This window comes from Gossypium hirsutum, chromosome A01 (genome assembly GCF_007990345.1).
Source record: "Gossypium hirsutum isolate 1008001.06 chromosome A01, Gossypium_hirsutum_v2.1, whole genome shotgun sequence".
Lineage (NCBI taxonomy): Eukaryota > Viridiplantae > Streptophyta > Magnoliopsida > Malvales > Malvaceae > Gossypium > Gossypium hirsutum.
This window is the reverse complement of record NC_053424.1, coordinates 8,317,920-8,336,145: the sequence shown is the minus strand read 5'-3', so window position 1 is coordinate 8,336,145 and position 18,226 is coordinate 8,317,920. Positions and strand designations below refer to the sequence as shown.

Below are 18,226 nucleotides of genomic sequence, written 5' to 3'. Positions count from 1 at the left end.
TTATTCTTTGCCTATTCTCTCACTCATTCTGTCTACTCACTAAAGTGAAACTCAAAACAATTTTACATTAAATTGAATAAATTAAAGTTTCCAATGCAGATTCAGAATGGAAATGTTATAAAGAATAAGAAAGACCTCTCAACTAACCAAGATTTAGAAAATAGAAGGTTAAATAATAATTAAAATAATTTTGCCATGAAGAAGGGAAATTGATGGATACAACTGTCGGTAACTGGGACCAATCTTGAATTAAAAAAAAAAATTTATTGTCTCCTACTTCTCTCCTTATGATCCTCAATACTTTCCCATGTGCTAAAGCTTCAGTTTCAGAACTGGCATTTCTTTTTTATTATTTCCATAATGTGTATAATTCTTCCAAGCTAAACAAAAATAGTACAAAAGACCCTGCACGAAGAAACAGCACAAGATCCAATGAAAACTTCCCTCAATTGAGTTTATAAAACTTTTCCCATGTTTTCATTTTTTTCAGTCTGTCAGCAGAACATGTTCCTGTAACAACATAGCAAGGAACTGAAACTTCCAACAATGGATGAACTCAACCTGTGAAAGAATTAGTGTTTGCTTCTCTGTCTTGTCTCTCAGGAACTTCTGGTTGTATATTTGTAAGGCTTAAAAAATGGACTTCAGGACACGTCTAGATTATGCTTTGTTCCAACTTACACCTACTAGAACCAGGTAAAGATTTTGCATGCCTTGTAAAAATGTCGTCTTTTTCTTCTTTTTTGATTGTTTGGACATTCATCTGAGAATGGCTTTGGGGTTTGAATGGAAGATGTGATCTGGTGATTTTTGCTGGAAAAGAGAACGAGAAATTGGCATCAGGGTTGCTAGAACCCTTCATTTCACACCTCAAAGCTGCTAAAGATCAAATTTCTAAAGGAGGCTACTCTGTAACTCTTCGCCCTGTCGCCTCATCTCCTCCCTGGTTCACCAAAGGCACTCTCCTAAGGTAAAAGCTCTTTCAGGACATTGCATTACTTTCCTCTAGGAAGAAACAAGATCTTGTTTTTTAACTCTTTTGTGTCATTATACCTTGTTAATGATTTCTAATGCATTTTAACAGGTTTGTGAGGTTTGTTAGTACACCAGAAGTTCTTGAGAGATTTGTGACAGTGGAGAGGGAAATCGAACAGATCGAGAATTCGATTCAATCGTACGAAGCAAACGCTGCCGGGACGACAGATCCAGATGGTATGTTTGGTCCCCAAATTTTATGTTCAAAGAGTGTTTAATTCCTGTTTGTCTGAGAATTGTATGTTTTCTTTCAGGGAATTTCCAAAAGCCATATACTTCATCTAAGGTATGCTTTTCAGCATTCTCTACCATATATTTTTTTTGTTTTGATTTATTTGATAGCTTACATCTTAATCCCAGAATTTTATTATGATGGTGCATGTAGTCTAAAGGTGAATTCGATGGAACCGAAGATGATGTTCCAGAAGAAACTTCCAAGTAAATTACTTGTTCCTACAGTTAATCCCATTAGCTTGATTTCTTTTCAAAATGCATTCGTTGCTCATCGCGAGGTAGATATGCAGGGTTCGTCTTCAACGTGTTCTGGAGACAAGGAAGAAAGTACTTTGTAAAGAGCAAGCAATGGCTTATGCTCGTGCTTTGGTTGCCGGTTATGAACCTGATAATATTGATGATCTCATCTCTTTTTCTGACACTTTCGGTGCTTCTCGTTTAAGGTATAAATCGCCATTGTCATGACCTAAATTATTTTCATCGGGATATGGTTGCCGATTGCTTGCTTTTTCTTTTTTCTGTCAGGGAAGCCTGCATAAATTTCATGGACTTATGCAAGAGAAAGAATGAAGATAGGCTTTGGATGGCTGAATTAGCAGCAATGCAAGCATGTCCTAGACCAGACTTGTCTTACCTTGGAACATCTGGGATCGTACTTGCAGGGGAAGAAAATGATCCAAGTCAAAATCTTACCATAAATGTCTCCGCCATGAAGCAAACCGGTTCTGCCGCCTCAGATGCTGGAAGTGGAGATATTAACCCTGGTAAGGATGGATACCAAATTTTTCTTCTGCTTCAAATGATGATCTTATAACAATGATCTATGATTCCCTATAACTGCTTGTTTCAATTTGTTAAATTCCGAACAACAACTTGATGTTTCGAAATCTGTTAACATGTTCCACAGACGGTAGCTTGGCATCCATGGATGGGAAATCTCAAGTACAAATGCCATGGCCACCCCATTTTCCTCCGTACATGCAAAGTTTTCCGGGTTCTGGATTTCAACAAATGCCTCCATATCAAGGGTACATTTTCCCTGGTATGCACGGTGCCCCCCCGTATCATCCAGGAAATATGCATTGGCCTCCGAATGTAGAGGATTCAAGCCTTGCTCGTGGTTGGGAACCGGATGATCGTAGAAGTCATAAATCATCTTCTAGGAGCAAGAAAAAATCTTCACAAAGTAAGGGCGATGAATCCACTGAGTCTAATGATACTAGCTCTGAGAGTGAACCAGAAGAGGACGTACATAAGAAAAAGCACGAAAAGAAGTCATCATCATCAAGAAAGGTTGTCATCCGTAATATTAATTACATTTCTTCGAACAGGAATGGGGATAAGGGCAGTGATTCTGAAGATAATTCTGATGAGGATGAGTTCATTGATGGAGATTCTCTCAAACAGCAAGTAGAGGAGGCTGTTGGATCACTAGGGAAACAACACAAGTCTACCTCACGCCATCATAAGAAATGCAATGGAAGCAAGCATCGAAACACTGTGTCCTACGACGAAGATGAACCGGGAACTAAAAATCCAGAGGGAGAAAAACGAAGCAATCCCTGGGATACTTTCCAAAACCTGCTCTTGCAAGACAAGGATTTGGATTCTTCTGAAGTAGATAAACAGCCTGCAAGATTCCAAGACAAATATTTTGCAAGCACGGGGACCGAGGGAGTAACAAAACCAAAGACAATCTCAAGTGATCCCTTTTTGGACTCACAGATCGGTAAGGATCATGAAGGTGAAACTCGAGGCAGAAACTTCGGGACTAATGAATTCAGTGTCTCAGTTATTAAGAGAAGAGATGGCACAAATGAGGAGTTGCTTATGTTGCAAGGCACTGATTCTGGGATCAGTTCCCGAGCTAATATATCTGATTATGCTGCAGAATCTAATATGGCCAGAACTCGCAGAGAGGGCGAATGGTTTATCAACAAAGAAGTGGATAAATCTTCGAATCAGGATGAAATGATGGGTCTCAAAATGTTTGATGGGGAAAATGCTTCTTCATTAGCTCGTGAAAGCAAGAAAGATGTTTTTGTTGATGACTCTTTCATGATTCAAGGTCCATCAGTGGGAGAATATCAATCAGATCAGTTAAGGATCGGTATAGGCATGGTTCCTGAACTCGAAGCTACTCAACAAGAACATAGCAATTCGGAAAATGTATCGAAGGCTGCTCCAGTTTCGTATGAACCAGATGACCTTTACATGGTGATTGGGCGTGGTTCAGCAGAAGAGACTGCCATGACATCTTGGACTCCAGAGATTGACTACGAAATGAACGCATTATCTGCTGAAGCCACCAGCAGGCATGCTGATGTTGAAATAACCGGTGCCAATGATAAGGGTCCTGATGCTAAAAGACTTGGGAAATCCGAGGGGAAATTTCCGAATAAAGAAGTTCGTTCTAGAGTTTCAAATGGACCTCTTGTCAAGAGCAAATCTGATGTAGTATCAAAGAGCAGGAAACCACCAACAGGAAGCAAAACCATGATACGGAGAACTAAGTCCGATCAGGTATTTACCAACTCTTTTGGCCTTTAAGTTCGAGCCTGTTTTTCAATAGAATGAGATAAAAGTAGACTGAAATGTTCCAATGTAGCTAAGAGTATCTATGCATTTCTTTATTAAGCTTTCATTCATTCTCGGAAACCATGCAAACTAGCATAGCCATATCATTCTGTTTGAAACAGCATTCATCCAAAACACATACCGTTTCTCTCGATGCCTTAGCACATACAAAATTTTCAATTGTCTTGTTGATTAACATGTGGTATCGTGCTTCACGATCTGTTTCTGATAGATTATCCTCGCCCTTCTAATTTGTTATAGGAAGAGGAGAACAGAAAGAAAATGGAGGAGTTAAGGATCCAGCGCCAGAAGAGGATAGCTGAGAGGAGTGCTGCCGGTGGTCTTAATCCGGTTACTTCCCGGAGGAGCTCTACCGAAAGTAAAACTTCAGCAGCTTCAACGAAGAGCCAGCCATCAACTCAAGACACTAAGAAATATCGGAAGCCAGTCCTTAGAAGTTCCACCATAGAACGCCTTGCAACCGCACGGAATACTTCAAAGGTCTCATCGGCTGAATTGAAATCGAGCCAGCCGAAAAAGCCGACATTGAAGGAAAACAGGTATTCAACAACTCAGAAAGCTGCTCCTGCTAAGGAAAAGAAATCAAGCACAAACAAAGCCAAAGCTTCAGATATAAAAAGTGGTACAAATAAAGAACTTCCTAGTGGCGATAATGCACAAGGAAAAAGGGAGTCCAATGAGGTCAGAGTAGCATTGCCAATGGAACCAGCACCATCCTATGCAACTCAACCTACTGACATTGTTGATGATTTCAAGGACATTCAAGAATTGCAGACTACCCCAATCGAAAAGACCGAAGGAAATGCAACTTCGAAACCAAACCCGTCGGGGGAAGACCAAAGCTCAAATGCCAAAATGGTTACCGTAAATAAGCCAATGCAATTAGATCATGTAAAAGGTGATGAAGAATTTACTATGCCAACTAAAGTTGTTTCTGAAGATAACATAGCACCAGAAGGATTTGGTCAAGATATTCCGGAGACAACGGTCCATCCTGTGCCGCCAGTGCCAAGCAAGACGGTAAGATTTTCGACTGTAAATATTGAAGAGATGGGTGCAATGAATGAGAAATATCAGTCGCCTAGGATTCCTGAAATAGAGATCTCAACTCCACCTCCAAATGATGGAATGGACAAGGAACCAATGCATAGCAGGAAGAAATGGAACAATGAGGAGAGCCCTCCTAAAGCAGCCAAAGGGTTTAGAAAGCTTCTTTTCTTTGGAAGAAAAGGCAAAAACTATGCTACTGCTTAGTGTATGCTTGTCTTTCCATATTGCTTATGCTTCGGGTTTTCAATTTTTTCGGGTGGAACGTACCAATAAGGCCTTTGATGTTGCTGCCATTCAAGGATTCATGAACTTATAAATAAAATTGGTGAAAAAAAGAGAGAGATTCGTAATGTAATTTATCTTTGTTTGATATATCATGTTGGAAGGGTTAAAACATATTCTTTTTTGTTGATTGTATACCTTTGTATTTTGAATCATTTGTAATTTGAATTCTTTGGTGTTTTTTTTTTTTCATATGAAAAAGCCTGCAATGTTTTTTACTCGGTGAGCTCAAACATATGTTACTGATCGAAGACCTTTCACTCCTCAAAACCACCATACATAGCTCTCAAGTCTGAACGGATTCATGTGAATCTTCACCAACCGCCTACCTATGCTTCCAACATTAAACAAATGAAATAAAAACAAAAACCCTTTTTCTTGCTTAAGAACACTTATTTAATTATGTTGGCAATACGCGGTGTTCAACAAACAAAAGTTGTGTGATTTTGTTGTCGGTTGAGTAGTAAAAGCGTGGAGTTCTCTTCACCCCACATTCCATTTCTTTTGATGTATTCATCCCATCATAAATTACACCATCCACAATAAAAGGTTACAATCTAATGATACTCCCAGTGATTTAATAAAATTTTAGATTTAATCTTTATATTTTAAAATTGAGTTTTCTTTTCTTTTATATATATATATATATAAAACATTCTTAATCCAGTCATTAAAATCTAAACTATCTTTTTTTATCAAAACTTGTTAACTTGAAATTTTGATTAAGCTATCCTCGTATGATGTAGCATATGATTAATAGAAAATAAACATATTAAATTAACAAATGTTGACAGAAATTACAAAGAAAGATAATTATTGGATTAGGATTTTTAAATTAAAAAAATTAGAGGTTTAAATTTTTAACTTTTAAAGTATAGAGACCAAATCTCAATTTCTTTGCAAGTATAAGGACTCACAACAAATTTTAACCTAATAAAATTCAATAATACTATAACAAGATTAATTATTTAATTATCTAGCAGGATGATCAAATTAAATAAAATTGAATGATAATAATTTTTTAAAAAGAAAACAATGTTTCTAAAAATGAAAGATTAATGAAATTCTTCATTCCAATCATTACTACTAAAGTGGGTATCAAATCCTTTTGATGAAAAATTCAAAGTTCACCCTTTTAATATTTCTTTTTTCTCAAATATTTTGGTAGTGTAATAAAATTAGAAGTCAAGTTAAACAAAGAAAAAACTATCTTAATTTTTTTTAATTCATTATATTCAAATTTAATATCTTACTTAAAAGAAAATATCTAACTCTTTATCATTCAATCTAGAGGCATTCATGAGTTGAGTCAGATTCAAGTCGAGTTTAAGCATGATATTAACATATTTTATACTTGATAAAACAAATAGTTAACTATTTTTATTTTATGTCAAACTTGACATGCAAGATCTGCATAAATAAAACATGAAATATGACGGTTGAATTTTTAAAATATTAATCGTATAAAAAGTTACAGAATTATGTAAACCATTTTAGTTTTACACAGGTATAATTGGATCCTTTCCCTTTTTTATATATATTGTATAATTTATAATACATAAAAAATTAAATCTATAGTAATATATAATATTAAAATGAAAAAATTAAAATGAGTTTGGATTAGCCACTTACAAATATGGATAAACTTGGACAAAATTTTAGGTCTATATTTCGAGTAGGACAGGGCTTGGATATATATTAATATAGATAATATTTTAGACCTATATGATAGAAATATCATATCGATCAAAATTTTACATGCATAATAAATATGAGTATCTTTATAAATTCAATAATTGGATTGGTAAAATATTAATTATATAAAAAGTTATAAAAATTTATAATACCATTTTAATTTTACATTGATGTAAATAAATCCTTCTTCATATAAAAATAATATAATATATTATATTATAAATATAAAAAATTGGTCGGAATCGAATGTTGAATGTTTGAGCCAAAATCTAATCTATATTATAAACCAGCTTATTCTTTTTTTACTGTACTTACTTTTTAGATTTAAGATTTACTCAAATTCTTCCTAATTTCAAGCTGTAAATGTTGATACTTTGTGCTACAAAAAGTTGTACTCTTTCCCCAACGTTTTCTTTTGGGGACTCCAAAAAGGCAGTTAATTATGGCGGGTGTTTATTCCCTTTCATGAAAGTAACCTTCCAACTAAATCCACTTCCCAACCAACCCCCTTAATTAACCTTGTACCTTGTGCTTTAAACTCTTATACCTTTAACTTCTCAAGATGCCCTTTTAACTAACTTCTTCCAAAAGACAAGAAACCTTGCTTCAAGCCACTTGTACATTGTTGTCTTATAAGTTGTACTACCAGTCATATTACGTATATGAACCGTTAAATGAACCGGTTTCCAATCCCACCCCTTCTAAGAATTTGTAATTATACCAAATGCTTCCAACATATTCTATGATTTAAAAATAAAAAAGGTCAGATCCCCATTTTCAAGCTAAGGTGAGGTGTCATTTTCTTCAGAAAATAAAATTTACGAACAAAAAGGGGAGTTTTTTATAATAAAAAAATCATTTTAATCATTTAGTTTGCTTCTTCATCACTGAAAGTGATTTTTTTGCATATTTAGAGAGGGAGAGTTTGAGAGAGAAAGAGCAAAACAAAAAGAAGAAGAAAAAAAAAAGCAGAAGATATTATTGGGTTATTGTAGCTAGCTAGCTCCACATTGTCTATGGCTTCAAAGCTTCTTTTGATTGCTGTCTTTGTTCTTGATCTCATTGCTTTTGGTTTAGCTGTGGCAGCTGAGCAAAGAAGAAGCACTGTAAGTGGCACCACCCTTGCCTTCTTCATGCGTAATTTTTTGGTCCACATTAGTTCATACAATTTCTGGGTTTTATTGAAAGTTTCTACTTTCTTGCTGAAAAATGAGGAAAATGAATGAAAGCCTTTTTTTGTTTTGTTTGAAAAACAGCTGTAAATGTTGTTTTAGATTTCTGGGTTTTTTGTTGTATATGTAAATTTGCTACTTTTGAAGTACAGGTTGTTCTTGGTTCTTGGGCAATAAGGGTAGCCTAGAAACATAGTATTCAATCTTGATTTATGTATATCATATATATATTTGTTTTCATAGTATTCACTTTCTGCAAATCAAGTAGTATACCATTCTCAATTGTCTATGAACTTTACCAGATCTCAGCTGAATTGCCATAAAAATGGTAGATCTCTCTGTATTTTCTTTTCTATTGCTCTCTCTCTAGACTAGTTCAAACATACAGAGATTATGGGAATTGGGAAGTCGTGGATCTAACCAGACAGGCATGCAACTGACCATTGTGTATTTGAATCTCTGTGCAGGCCAAGATTGTCCAAGACAGTGAAGTTAATTATAACTATTGTGTCTATGACTCAGACATATCAACAGGCTATGGTGTTGGTGCATTTTTGTTCCTTATGGTTAGCCAAGCCCTTATAATGGCTGCAAGCAAATGCTTCTGCTGTGGAAAGGGTTTAAACCCCAGTGGTTCAAGGGCCTGGGCAGTCATCCTTTTCATAGTCTGCTGGTATGTCACAATTTCATCAAATTTATAGCCGTCATTATTGTAGATTTTTGTTGTTTCATTGGTTATTTGAATTTTGTGTCACAGGTTGTTTTTCCTGATTGCTGAGATATGCTTGCTGGCTGGATCGGTGAGAAACGCCTACCATACCAAATACCGAACCATTTTCAGCGAGCAGCCTCCCTCTTGTGAAACTGTGAGGAAAGGTGTGTTTGGTGCAGGGGCAGCTTTCATTTTCTTAAATGCCATTGTCAACAAGTTCTATTATATTTGCTATTCAAGTGCTAGGGACAAAAGCTTCCAAGCTTACGGTGGAGAGACCGGTGTCGGTATGGGCACATACAAATAAACAAGCCTGCAAATTTGGGGTTTCTATCTTATTACAGTAGATATGGCCACATAGACTCCATTGTCTGTTTTTATTTTTAGTTGCATTTTCACGTGCTAAGGGTTCAACATAGGTGATAGGTTGTATTTTGTATCAGATTTATGACTTCATTTTATTTCCCCTTTTTTTCCCATTCCAATTGAAGTTTCTTGTATACATTATACATACCAATAACAAAAAAGATTCGTGTTGATGTTCCAATTCGAGATTTGATGTCAATTATGTATTTCTTGAACCAATTACATGATCTTCAATAGGGTTGCTATTTTTTAAACAACTGATTGTTACTGAACAAAGGGACACAGTTTTTGTTAACATTGGAACCAGTGTCTGAAAACTTGATTCTTTGCTTAGAAGGAAGCCTATCAGGAACAATCATCCAAGCGGTAATCGCGTGCCGTATTGTATTCCAAATACGAGCTGCTCCATACTTGTAGCACAACTTCACCTAACAATGTCACCATTTTGCTTCTTGAACAAGGATAGGATACAATGTTCCTTAGTTCAAGCAAAGCTTCGAGAAGCACAGGCTGCCTCGTAACGCTCATGTTTTTTCATTGAATTAGATTTTAAAGTAAAATGGGAGGCATAAACTTCATTTTACCAAGGTCCAGGGACATTGACTAGATTTATTCATAAATCAAATTTTCTCATTTTGCAGGAAGGAAGATTGTTCTTCAAGCAAGAGATGTATATACCAATCACTGAATCAAATGCTCGGTACTTAACTATTACGAAGAATCCGACTTGCACAAGTAAACTTGTGATGGCACCAAGTGAGTACTTGAGCCAGTATACACCTAACTGAAACCAGGCAGCTAAAACTCATTTGCTGATATTGCTGAGACATGTTCAATCTGTTTCGGCCATTACCAAACTACCAGGAAAAGTTTCATGGTTTCAATCTGACAGCCAAACGTGCTCCGATAGGTCATTCATTAACTGTCCCCTACTATAAGTTCAGATAACTTGAACACATGTGATAGAGACATCTTTGGTTTCAATTCAAAGGGGAAAAAAAACCTGCAATGACATGTATCCATTTTGTTTTACTCCCCAACATTGAGTTTTTCCACTTAAATTCTGACCACCTTGGCTTTTCTAGAACCAACCAGGCATACCATTGTCCAAAAATTTGGTCATCATTGTACTAGCAGATACACAATTGATTGTTTTAGCTTAATCAAAATTCAAACAATCCCTCAAATTGATATAACAGCAAAATGTAGACTAGAAAGTTAATGGGGTCACAATACCAATTTTGAAATCACGTCTCAAAAACTCTTACCATTGGCAAGGGTATTTGATTGAAATCTAAGACACTGTTCATTTCCCCCCACTTGCATCTAAGCATGAAACCACCATATTTGGAGAGCATAGGTTTACACCATGCAGTGTTTTCAAAAATAGCCCCTTCAGTTATTTTCCTTTTTCAACTTTAACAAGCTTGGCTAGTTAATAACGTGACATATAGAAAGTAAGTTGTTCTAGAATCTATTTTTGTAGGTGGATAAAGCAAACAAAATTGATATTATTCTCATTCCAATGAATCAATGAAAACCTGGGTCCCTGCCTTGTATTGCAAGTAATTGACTGAAGTTTGGTGAATGATAATTAGTTGCTCTTCGTGGCCAATATGGGTTGGTTCAGTACTCGTTACTATCCTTGTAAGCATTAGCATTTGAGTCTCGCCAACAGGTGCAGTCTTCTATAAGGCCGATGGCATGCTCTGACCTTGACCTGGAATAGTCTCCATTCACCAAATCCTTTTTACAGGGTTCTCCAACATGAATTATCACAATAGGGAAAGGGGAGGGGATAGGAACAGCATTGGTTTGATTCATGTAGTTAAATGTAAGACAACCTTTGAGATACTTTTTCACTTTGGCAGACAAAAGGACATAAAAAGACTTTAATTAGCAATTAAAACCAACAAAATTGATACCTTCTAAAAATGTGAAAACCCCTCAACTTCTTTACCATGTTTTTGGTCCATTCATCCCCCCCTCCCCCCTTTCTTTTATTTTTGCAATTAACAGTACAGTGCACATGCTGCCTTTAAATCAAGTTCGGAAAAAGAAATTACTGAGCTTGAAATTGTCCTACTCTCTTGTAGGCTAGCTTTCAACGGCTCTAATCAACTCTCTTTATTGCACCAAGCTACCTACTTTAAGGGCTTCAACTTTGGGTGTATTATAACAGTTGATGCAATCCACGAGACTTGAATTCGAACTCCAACTTACATATCTTATCTTAATTAAAAAATAATATGTAATATGTCTACATTTATCTACAACATGAAAAAAATTTCTCGAATAATCTCATTATCAATTCTAATCATACTTGCTCTTTTTGATACAATGTCCCTTTCCAATCCATAAATAAAAGGATAATGCATTTCTTTACACTCGAACCCACATCTTCCTACATTAACAAAAATGTCCATACCAATCGAATTAAGACTTAATCGATAAAAAAAATTATTTTTAGAAACTATAAAAGAAGAAAATAATAGAGGGGAAGCAATAAGTGAAGAGTGAATAGGCCCAATAAAGACAAGGACTTAATGGACCACCCAACTCAAGTCTACCCTATCCACAAATTTAGGAAAACAGATTTGGGGACATTTTAATATTCGAGAAATAAAAATAAATAGGCATTTATTATTGAATAAAACACTCATCTATATTGAATAAAATTATTAATTATCTCACGAAAAAAATTATTAATTCAGTTTAATAACTCAGAATTAACCATTGAAAATATTATATTAATTGAAAATTAATTTTTTAGTGATTTAATTTTTTAAATGTGTTTGATAATTTTTTAAAAAAATTATTTACTAGATTTTTCAATAAAAAAAAGTCAAAATAATAAGTAAATAAGAGCTACTTATTACTTAATAAAAATACCTTAAGTTGATTTATTTTATTTATTTTGAAAAATATATTATTCTTTAACTATTTTGAAGAGTATCTTAGCAATTGTATGATGATTTAAATTAATTATTTTATTTAAGATATTAACCTTAAATTTCACATTATTCTCTATTTAATATTTATTTTTTATATTTATAATATTTATATTTATTAAGAATATACTTTAGTCTTAAAATTTATTGATTTAATGATTACTAAAAAAACTTAATTTAATTATTATATTTTATTTTTAAATGTGATCATAAAATTATCATGATAAAAAATAGTAAAATTAATTTAAAAATATCAAAATTTTGCATTAATAGATATATATATTCATATTAAAAAATCTTTATCAACCTATAATATAGAATACTAATAACCATGGTACTTGTATATTTAACTTGTATAAAAAAAGAAAAAAAATCTATAAACAAAATTTAAAGTTGCCCCCACATTTCAATTTTGAAATGCGATACTTCTGCTTATAAAATGCAATTTTAAGAAAATTTTGAATTTATGGATGGAATCGAATGGACTGGAAATTGGTTAAATTATTAGTTAAGAATAAAATAAAATTAGTTGATTTGTGAATTAATTAGAATCGATTTCATTTATTTTTAAAAATATTTTTTATGATTTTTTAAAATTTATTTAATTGAACTAAACAAATTGTTTGGATCAAGCGTTGGTAGTCTAATCGTTTTGACCATCAATCTCAATAACGAAGTCATATGAGAGATTGTGGAATCAATTGACCCTATAAAAAATTTTAAGAAAACAAAAATTTACTTCATTAAAAGATAATATAAGTGGTGAACTTAGTTATTGACCCCACAAAAATTTTTGACTATGCTCTTGACTAGTTTAATTTTGAAAACCTTGAAAAATATGTTTGATCATCCAACTTTTAAATATTATGTAATAGTCATTAATGTTATCGTATTGTTACAATTTTTGTCACTCATCTGTTAACTTTTGTTACCCCTTTTAATGAAATGATGACATGAACTGGCGGCCTGATCAGTTCAATTATTGGTTCAATTCTAAAAACCTTATATTTAAGTCATGTTCCTGTTATATATCGTGTTTTGCTTAGTTTATTATTGTGATTTAATTTAGATTTTTTTTTGTTCACGTCTTTGCATGGTTTCTCATATGATTCAATTTAAATAAACAACTAGGTGTTTGTGTTGTATTCTCGTTATATTTTCATGTGTGAAGTATTACAAATGTAACACCCCAAAACATATAGGGTTGGATGAAATAAGTAATCAAGAAATGACTTAGTTTTGATGGTTATGTAGTTAGAGTACTCCTAGAGATCCTAGCTTTTATCCACTCATCTTCCATTTCTTTTATTTTTATTTTTTCAGTAAACTAGGGTTAGAGGTGTGCATGGGCCGGGCCAAGCTTAACTAAAAATTTAGGCCCGAGCCCAGCCCAAAAAATTGGCCTAAGATTTTGCCCAAGCCCGACCCGGATAAAAATGTTAAAACCCGAGCCTGACCCGGCCCAATCATATTGATTTTCATATAATTTTAAAAAATATATAATACATCAAAAATACTAAAAACATCAAAATAAATATTTCCCAACAAATTGAAAATAAATTTTAAAAAATATGTATACTTAATAACACTAACATAAATGCAACTTAACAAGCAAATGCCTCTAAAATAATAACAAAATTAACAAATGTCTTTAAAATAATAACAAAATTAACAATAAAATAAATTTTATACAATATCCAAACAACAACAATAAAATAGTAGCAACATAATAGTAAAATAGAAGCAAAATAGGGAAAAAATAAGAAAATAATATTAAAAAACAAAAAAAACAGATTTTTTTGTCCTTTAGTGAATTCAGGCCAGCAGGTAAAAAATACCTTACCCGAGACCAGACCCTTTTTTAAACGGGTCTTATTTTTTTGTCCAAGCCCATTTTTCGAGCCTATTTTTGCTCAAACCCTCCCACATTTTGGCCAGGCTTTCGAGCTAGGCTGGGTGGCCCGACCCATGAACAGGTCTAACTAGGGTGAAAGTCACTCTAAAATAAATATTAAATTGAGTGAAAACTTACCAAGTATGGGCAACAACCCAATGGTTAAACACTCTTTCATTTCCCCTTTTAATTTCGGTACGAAGGGGAAATTACCTTACAAGCCCCTAGAGTTTTGAAGCCCTAAGAATTTAGCTCTTTTCCTAATTGTAATTGAATTCTTTTTTTTTCTCAAACAAAAGTAGAATTTTATTTTTTTTCTCCCTCTTATTTCTTTCCCCTTTATTTTCCATTCTCTTCTTTGCAAATATTTTTTTCCATTGCTGAAATTTACTTTTACTCTTGAATCAAATATCAATCCCTGATTTCTACTCATTTTCAATTGGAATAGTAATCATTGTTAGAAACCCCCCCAATCTCTACCAAGAAGAGGTAAGTATGCCTCAAATCCTAAAGTTGATCTTGAAACTTTATAGATTTTCTATCTAATGATAATATTGCGATCAATTAAATGATTTTTCTCAATTTTTCCTCAAAACCCTCGATAATCTTGAAGGATCTTGAAATTCGTTATTAGTTATTGTGTAAATGTTGTTTGAAGGACCCGTTTAGGTACCTCAGACCAGATTTGAACGTGAGGAACGTCGCTGAAGATCCCAATGACATGTGTGTGTTCTTACAAGTGAATCGAGGTAAAATTGTGCCTAGAATAGGGCCACACGATCTGCCACGTATGGACCACACGACCCATCACACATCCATGTCCCATTGACACCCTAGGTTATTTCAATTCTCACACGGCCTGCCACACGGTAGGTTGATTTTGCAAATACCACACGACCACAGTCTATCACATGACCGTGTATCCCTTCATACAGTCTAAGACTTTCCACACGGTCCGATCACACGATTGTGTGTCCCCTGTTTTTAGATTTTACAGTTTTGCCCAAAAATTTTAAGATTTGATCAATTTAGTCCCTAAGTGATTTCCGAACTATTTTTAGCACTTTAATTTATTCAATTGAGCCCCTAATAATATGAATTATGTTAGAAATCATGATTTAATAGACTGATTTAATATGAAATATATATTCGCATGAATTATGAACAATACATAGGTCTATTGTTTCAGAGTTTGTGATTGTATGTATAGTATGGCTTATGTCACCGTTAAACCGAACACATAAAAAGCATGATTTTTGCTTGTCATAAGCATATTAATTGCTACTGAATCGAACCATTATGAGCATATTGTTTACTACTGTATTGTTCTACTAAAACCAAATTAAATGCTAGTGTATTAATCTATTGAGCATGCCATATTGCATTGCATGGGGTGAGATGTTGTGAACGGAGGAAGTATTGGCAGTTTATTTGCATCTATTTTACTGTATACCCAGGCAGATTCCATCCGTGATGGTATTGTTGTGTACCCACACCCATAAGAAGATTCCACCTGCGATGTTTTTGTTGTGCATCCACAACCCTTTGGCAACTATTATCTGCAAACATGTTGTGCATCCACGATCATTAATAGATTTTACCTGCATTATTTTTGCTGTGTACCCACAACCATAGGGAAATTCCATCAGTGACATTTTTTTTGTGCGTCTATAGCCATTGGCAATTAATTTGCAAATCATTGGTGGTTAATCCACAATCCGATGTGTTAGTGATTGGAGTTCTGAGGAACTCCCATTGTGGTGTGTAGCGGTGGGGTAGGATCTTTTTTATAAAACTGAAATTGTGTGACATTTATGGAAGCATGTGCATACAAACTTGAAAATATCTGAGATGACACATATACATATATATTTGGATGAGTATCATGTGAAATCGATATTCTAAAATTTATATTGTAAGTTCTGTGATATTATGATGGTTAATTTAAAAAACCGATACATTGAACTGCTATTGGATTGCGATTATTTTGTGTGTTATTATTTCATATGTCTTACCGATTATTTGCACTGATTTTCTTGTGATTGAATTCACACTAAGCGTCATAGCTCACCCCCATTGATTTCCATCATTATAGAAAATCCATCAAGTTAGGATGCGGATGAGACATCCAGAGGGTCTTGGCTCGGTTTAATTATTAAAATATTCATATTTAATACTTGGTTTTTTATTTATTATTCAGAGACATAGTTTTGGGTTTTCCTATATATACATAACTTGCATGACATTTATGTTGTTTTAGGATATCAAAATATGATTAATAATTAGTTACGCATAAACCCTATTTTCTACTTAATACATATGTAAATATCACTTTTCCATTGCTAAAGTAAAATTAAAAAATTGAGTTATAAATAAATCAGTATTTAATTAAGTTTTCTTCCAAAGATAACAAATATTTTTAAATGATTGTTTTCAAAAACTCCGATAGCTTATTAGGCCACTTTGGTGACTAGTGTAATCTTCCAAATTCGGGTCTAACGTTTAGGCCGAGTTGAGGAGGTTACAACAAATTTATATAATTCTTTATACATTAATAATCCTTGTTACATGAATTTTGATATGTTTATATATTTATTTTATGTTACTTTTTTGTGACATATATTTGTAGTTATTTGAAAAAAAATCATATCTTAATTTCATAATTTGTTAATTTTATTAACTTATTCAATATTCTAACTTTAAGTTTATTCATTTAAGAATTGAATCATTATATGTATCATATTTAAATCTATATAAAAATATCAATAATGTATGCAAATACATTTATAGATATAATAAATAATTATTTTCAATATACTTAATTTTAATTTTAACTCTATTATTTGAATTATAGTTGATACCAAGAAAAGATTATATTCTTGTTAGTATTTATTAAGATACAACAAAACAAATATAAAATCTAAAACTTGAATTCTATATAAGTTGAAGTGCAAACATTTGAAAGTCTTTAAAACCCATCCAAGTAATTGATTTAATAATTTCTATAAGCTGCTAATCCTTCTCTACCAACAGATAATATTGGGTATAATTATGAAACTATCCATTAATTTTTTTATTGTAATCGTATTTTATGAAAATTGAGAAGTCAATTTAATTGGATAATATTGTAAACTTTGTTATGAATTTTCTAACATGAATTATACACAAAATCAATAGTTAAATAATTTTTACGCAATAAATTATCAAAAATCAATTGTTTAAATTCATGTGTTTCTTAACAAGTGGAATAATTTTCCAATTTCGTAAAATATAATGATAAAATTTTAACAAATTAGAATAAATTGACAAACTTCTTAATTTTCATAAAAGAAAAAAGAAAAAAAATTTCACAATTTACCCATTACAATTACTATAAACACAACAAAGAAGATTTCAAATTATATATAACATATAAACCCAACAAGGTAGATTTCAGTATCATCTCCGGTAGGTATCCTATTATGAACCAACCCTCAAATTAATCAGAAAGCTTGAATTAAACTAAGCCCACTAGATCATGATAATTGCTAGGTTACAGTTGAAATATTAAATACTCCCAAATCAACATGAGATTATGGGGGAAATTTAATAATTTTAATTTGGTGCAAAAGCATGTTATATTACTGTTAAAATTTTGAAATTTCTTCCATTTTTGTCTATGTTTATTGTAGGGAAGAGAGGAAAAGGAAAACCATTTTCATGCTTAAACAGGGTGTAGTTGGAATCAAAGCATGTGCTTTGTCTGCATAATTTGTTTTAATATTTAATATATGCAGCTTCTTAATATTATTATTTTATTGGTAATAGTGGAAATCATAAATTGAAAAAAAAAAGATAAAGAAAAGCATACCTCTCTTTCCATATTAATTAAAAAAATATTTGTCACAAATTTTATGAATAAAATCAAAGATAAAGAGTTTGTGCACTTAATTTCTAATAAATAATCTTGGATTGGCATGTAACATAGAAAACACATCATGATTAAGTATTTTGACGTAATTTCTGAATTTTTATGTCAAATTTTGATATTCACAACCACAAAACATTAATTCTTAATACATCCATACATTTTCTTTTAAATATTATTTAACAAATTTAATTTTAGTTAGAAATTTCGTTTTTATTACAAAACTGCCTAGTATTTTTTACGAAATCGAGCCTATGAAATCACAATTAAAGAAATATTAATATATATATATTATCCTATAAATTTGTTTAATTGTATTTAATTGATATT

General features: G+C 32.7%; 2 protein-coding genes across 2 annotated transcripts; both read left to right on the top strand.

Moving 5' to 3' along the window:
- Positions 1–202: 202 nt before the first annotated feature.
- LOC107917764 (COP1-interacting protein 7) lies at positions 203–5,388 on the top strand. The gene is made up of 9 exons (XM_016847067.2): positions 203–696; positions 794–970; positions 1,085–1,212; positions 1,290–1,321; positions 1,421–1,473; positions 1,560–1,712; positions 1,795–2,033; positions 2,177–3,792; positions 4,108–5,388. The coding sequence occupies exons 1-9, from the start codon at positions 638–640 to the stop codon at positions 5,119–5,121; spliced, it is 3,471 nt and encodes a 1,156-aa protein (XP_016702556.2). The 5' UTR covers positions 203–637; the 3' UTR covers positions 5,122–5,388.
- Positions 5,389–7,466: 2,078 nt separating this feature from the next.
- LOC107918130 (uncharacterized) lies at positions 7,467–9,325 on the top strand. The gene is made up of 3 exons (XM_016847660.2): positions 7,467–8,000; positions 8,534–8,739; positions 8,824–9,325. The coding sequence occupies exons 1-3, from the start codon at positions 7,911–7,913 to the stop codon at positions 9,083–9,085; spliced, it is 558 nt and encodes a 185-aa protein (XP_016703149.2). The 5' UTR covers positions 7,467–7,910; the 3' UTR covers positions 9,086–9,325.
- The last annotated feature ends 8,901 nt before the right edge of the window (positions 9,326–18,226 follow it).

Coding starts and splice junctions, on each gene's coding strand:
- LOC107917764 (XM_016847067.2), top strand. CDS start 638: ATGGACTTCAGGACACGTCTAGATTATGCTTTGTTCCAACTTACACCT. Junction 1,322..1,420: donor AGCCATATACTTCATCTAAG/GTATGCTTTTCA, acceptor TGGTGCATGTAG/TCTAAAGGTGAATTCGATGG. Junction 1,474..1,559: donor GTTCCAGAAGAAACTTCCAA/GTAAATTACTTG, acceptor GTAGATATGCAG/GGTTCGTCTTCAACGTGTTC.
- LOC107918130 (XM_016847660.2), top strand. CDS start 7,911: ATGGCTTCAAAGCTTCTTTTGATTGCTGTCTTTGTTCTTGATCTCATT. Junction 8,001..8,533: donor CTGAGCAAAGAAGAAGCACT/GTAAGTGGCACC, acceptor ATCTCTGTGCAG/GCCAAGATTGTCCAAGACAG. Junction 8,740..8,823: donor ATCCTTTTCATAGTCTGCTG/GTATGTCACAAT, acceptor TTTGTGTCACAG/GTTGTTTTTCCTGATTGCTG.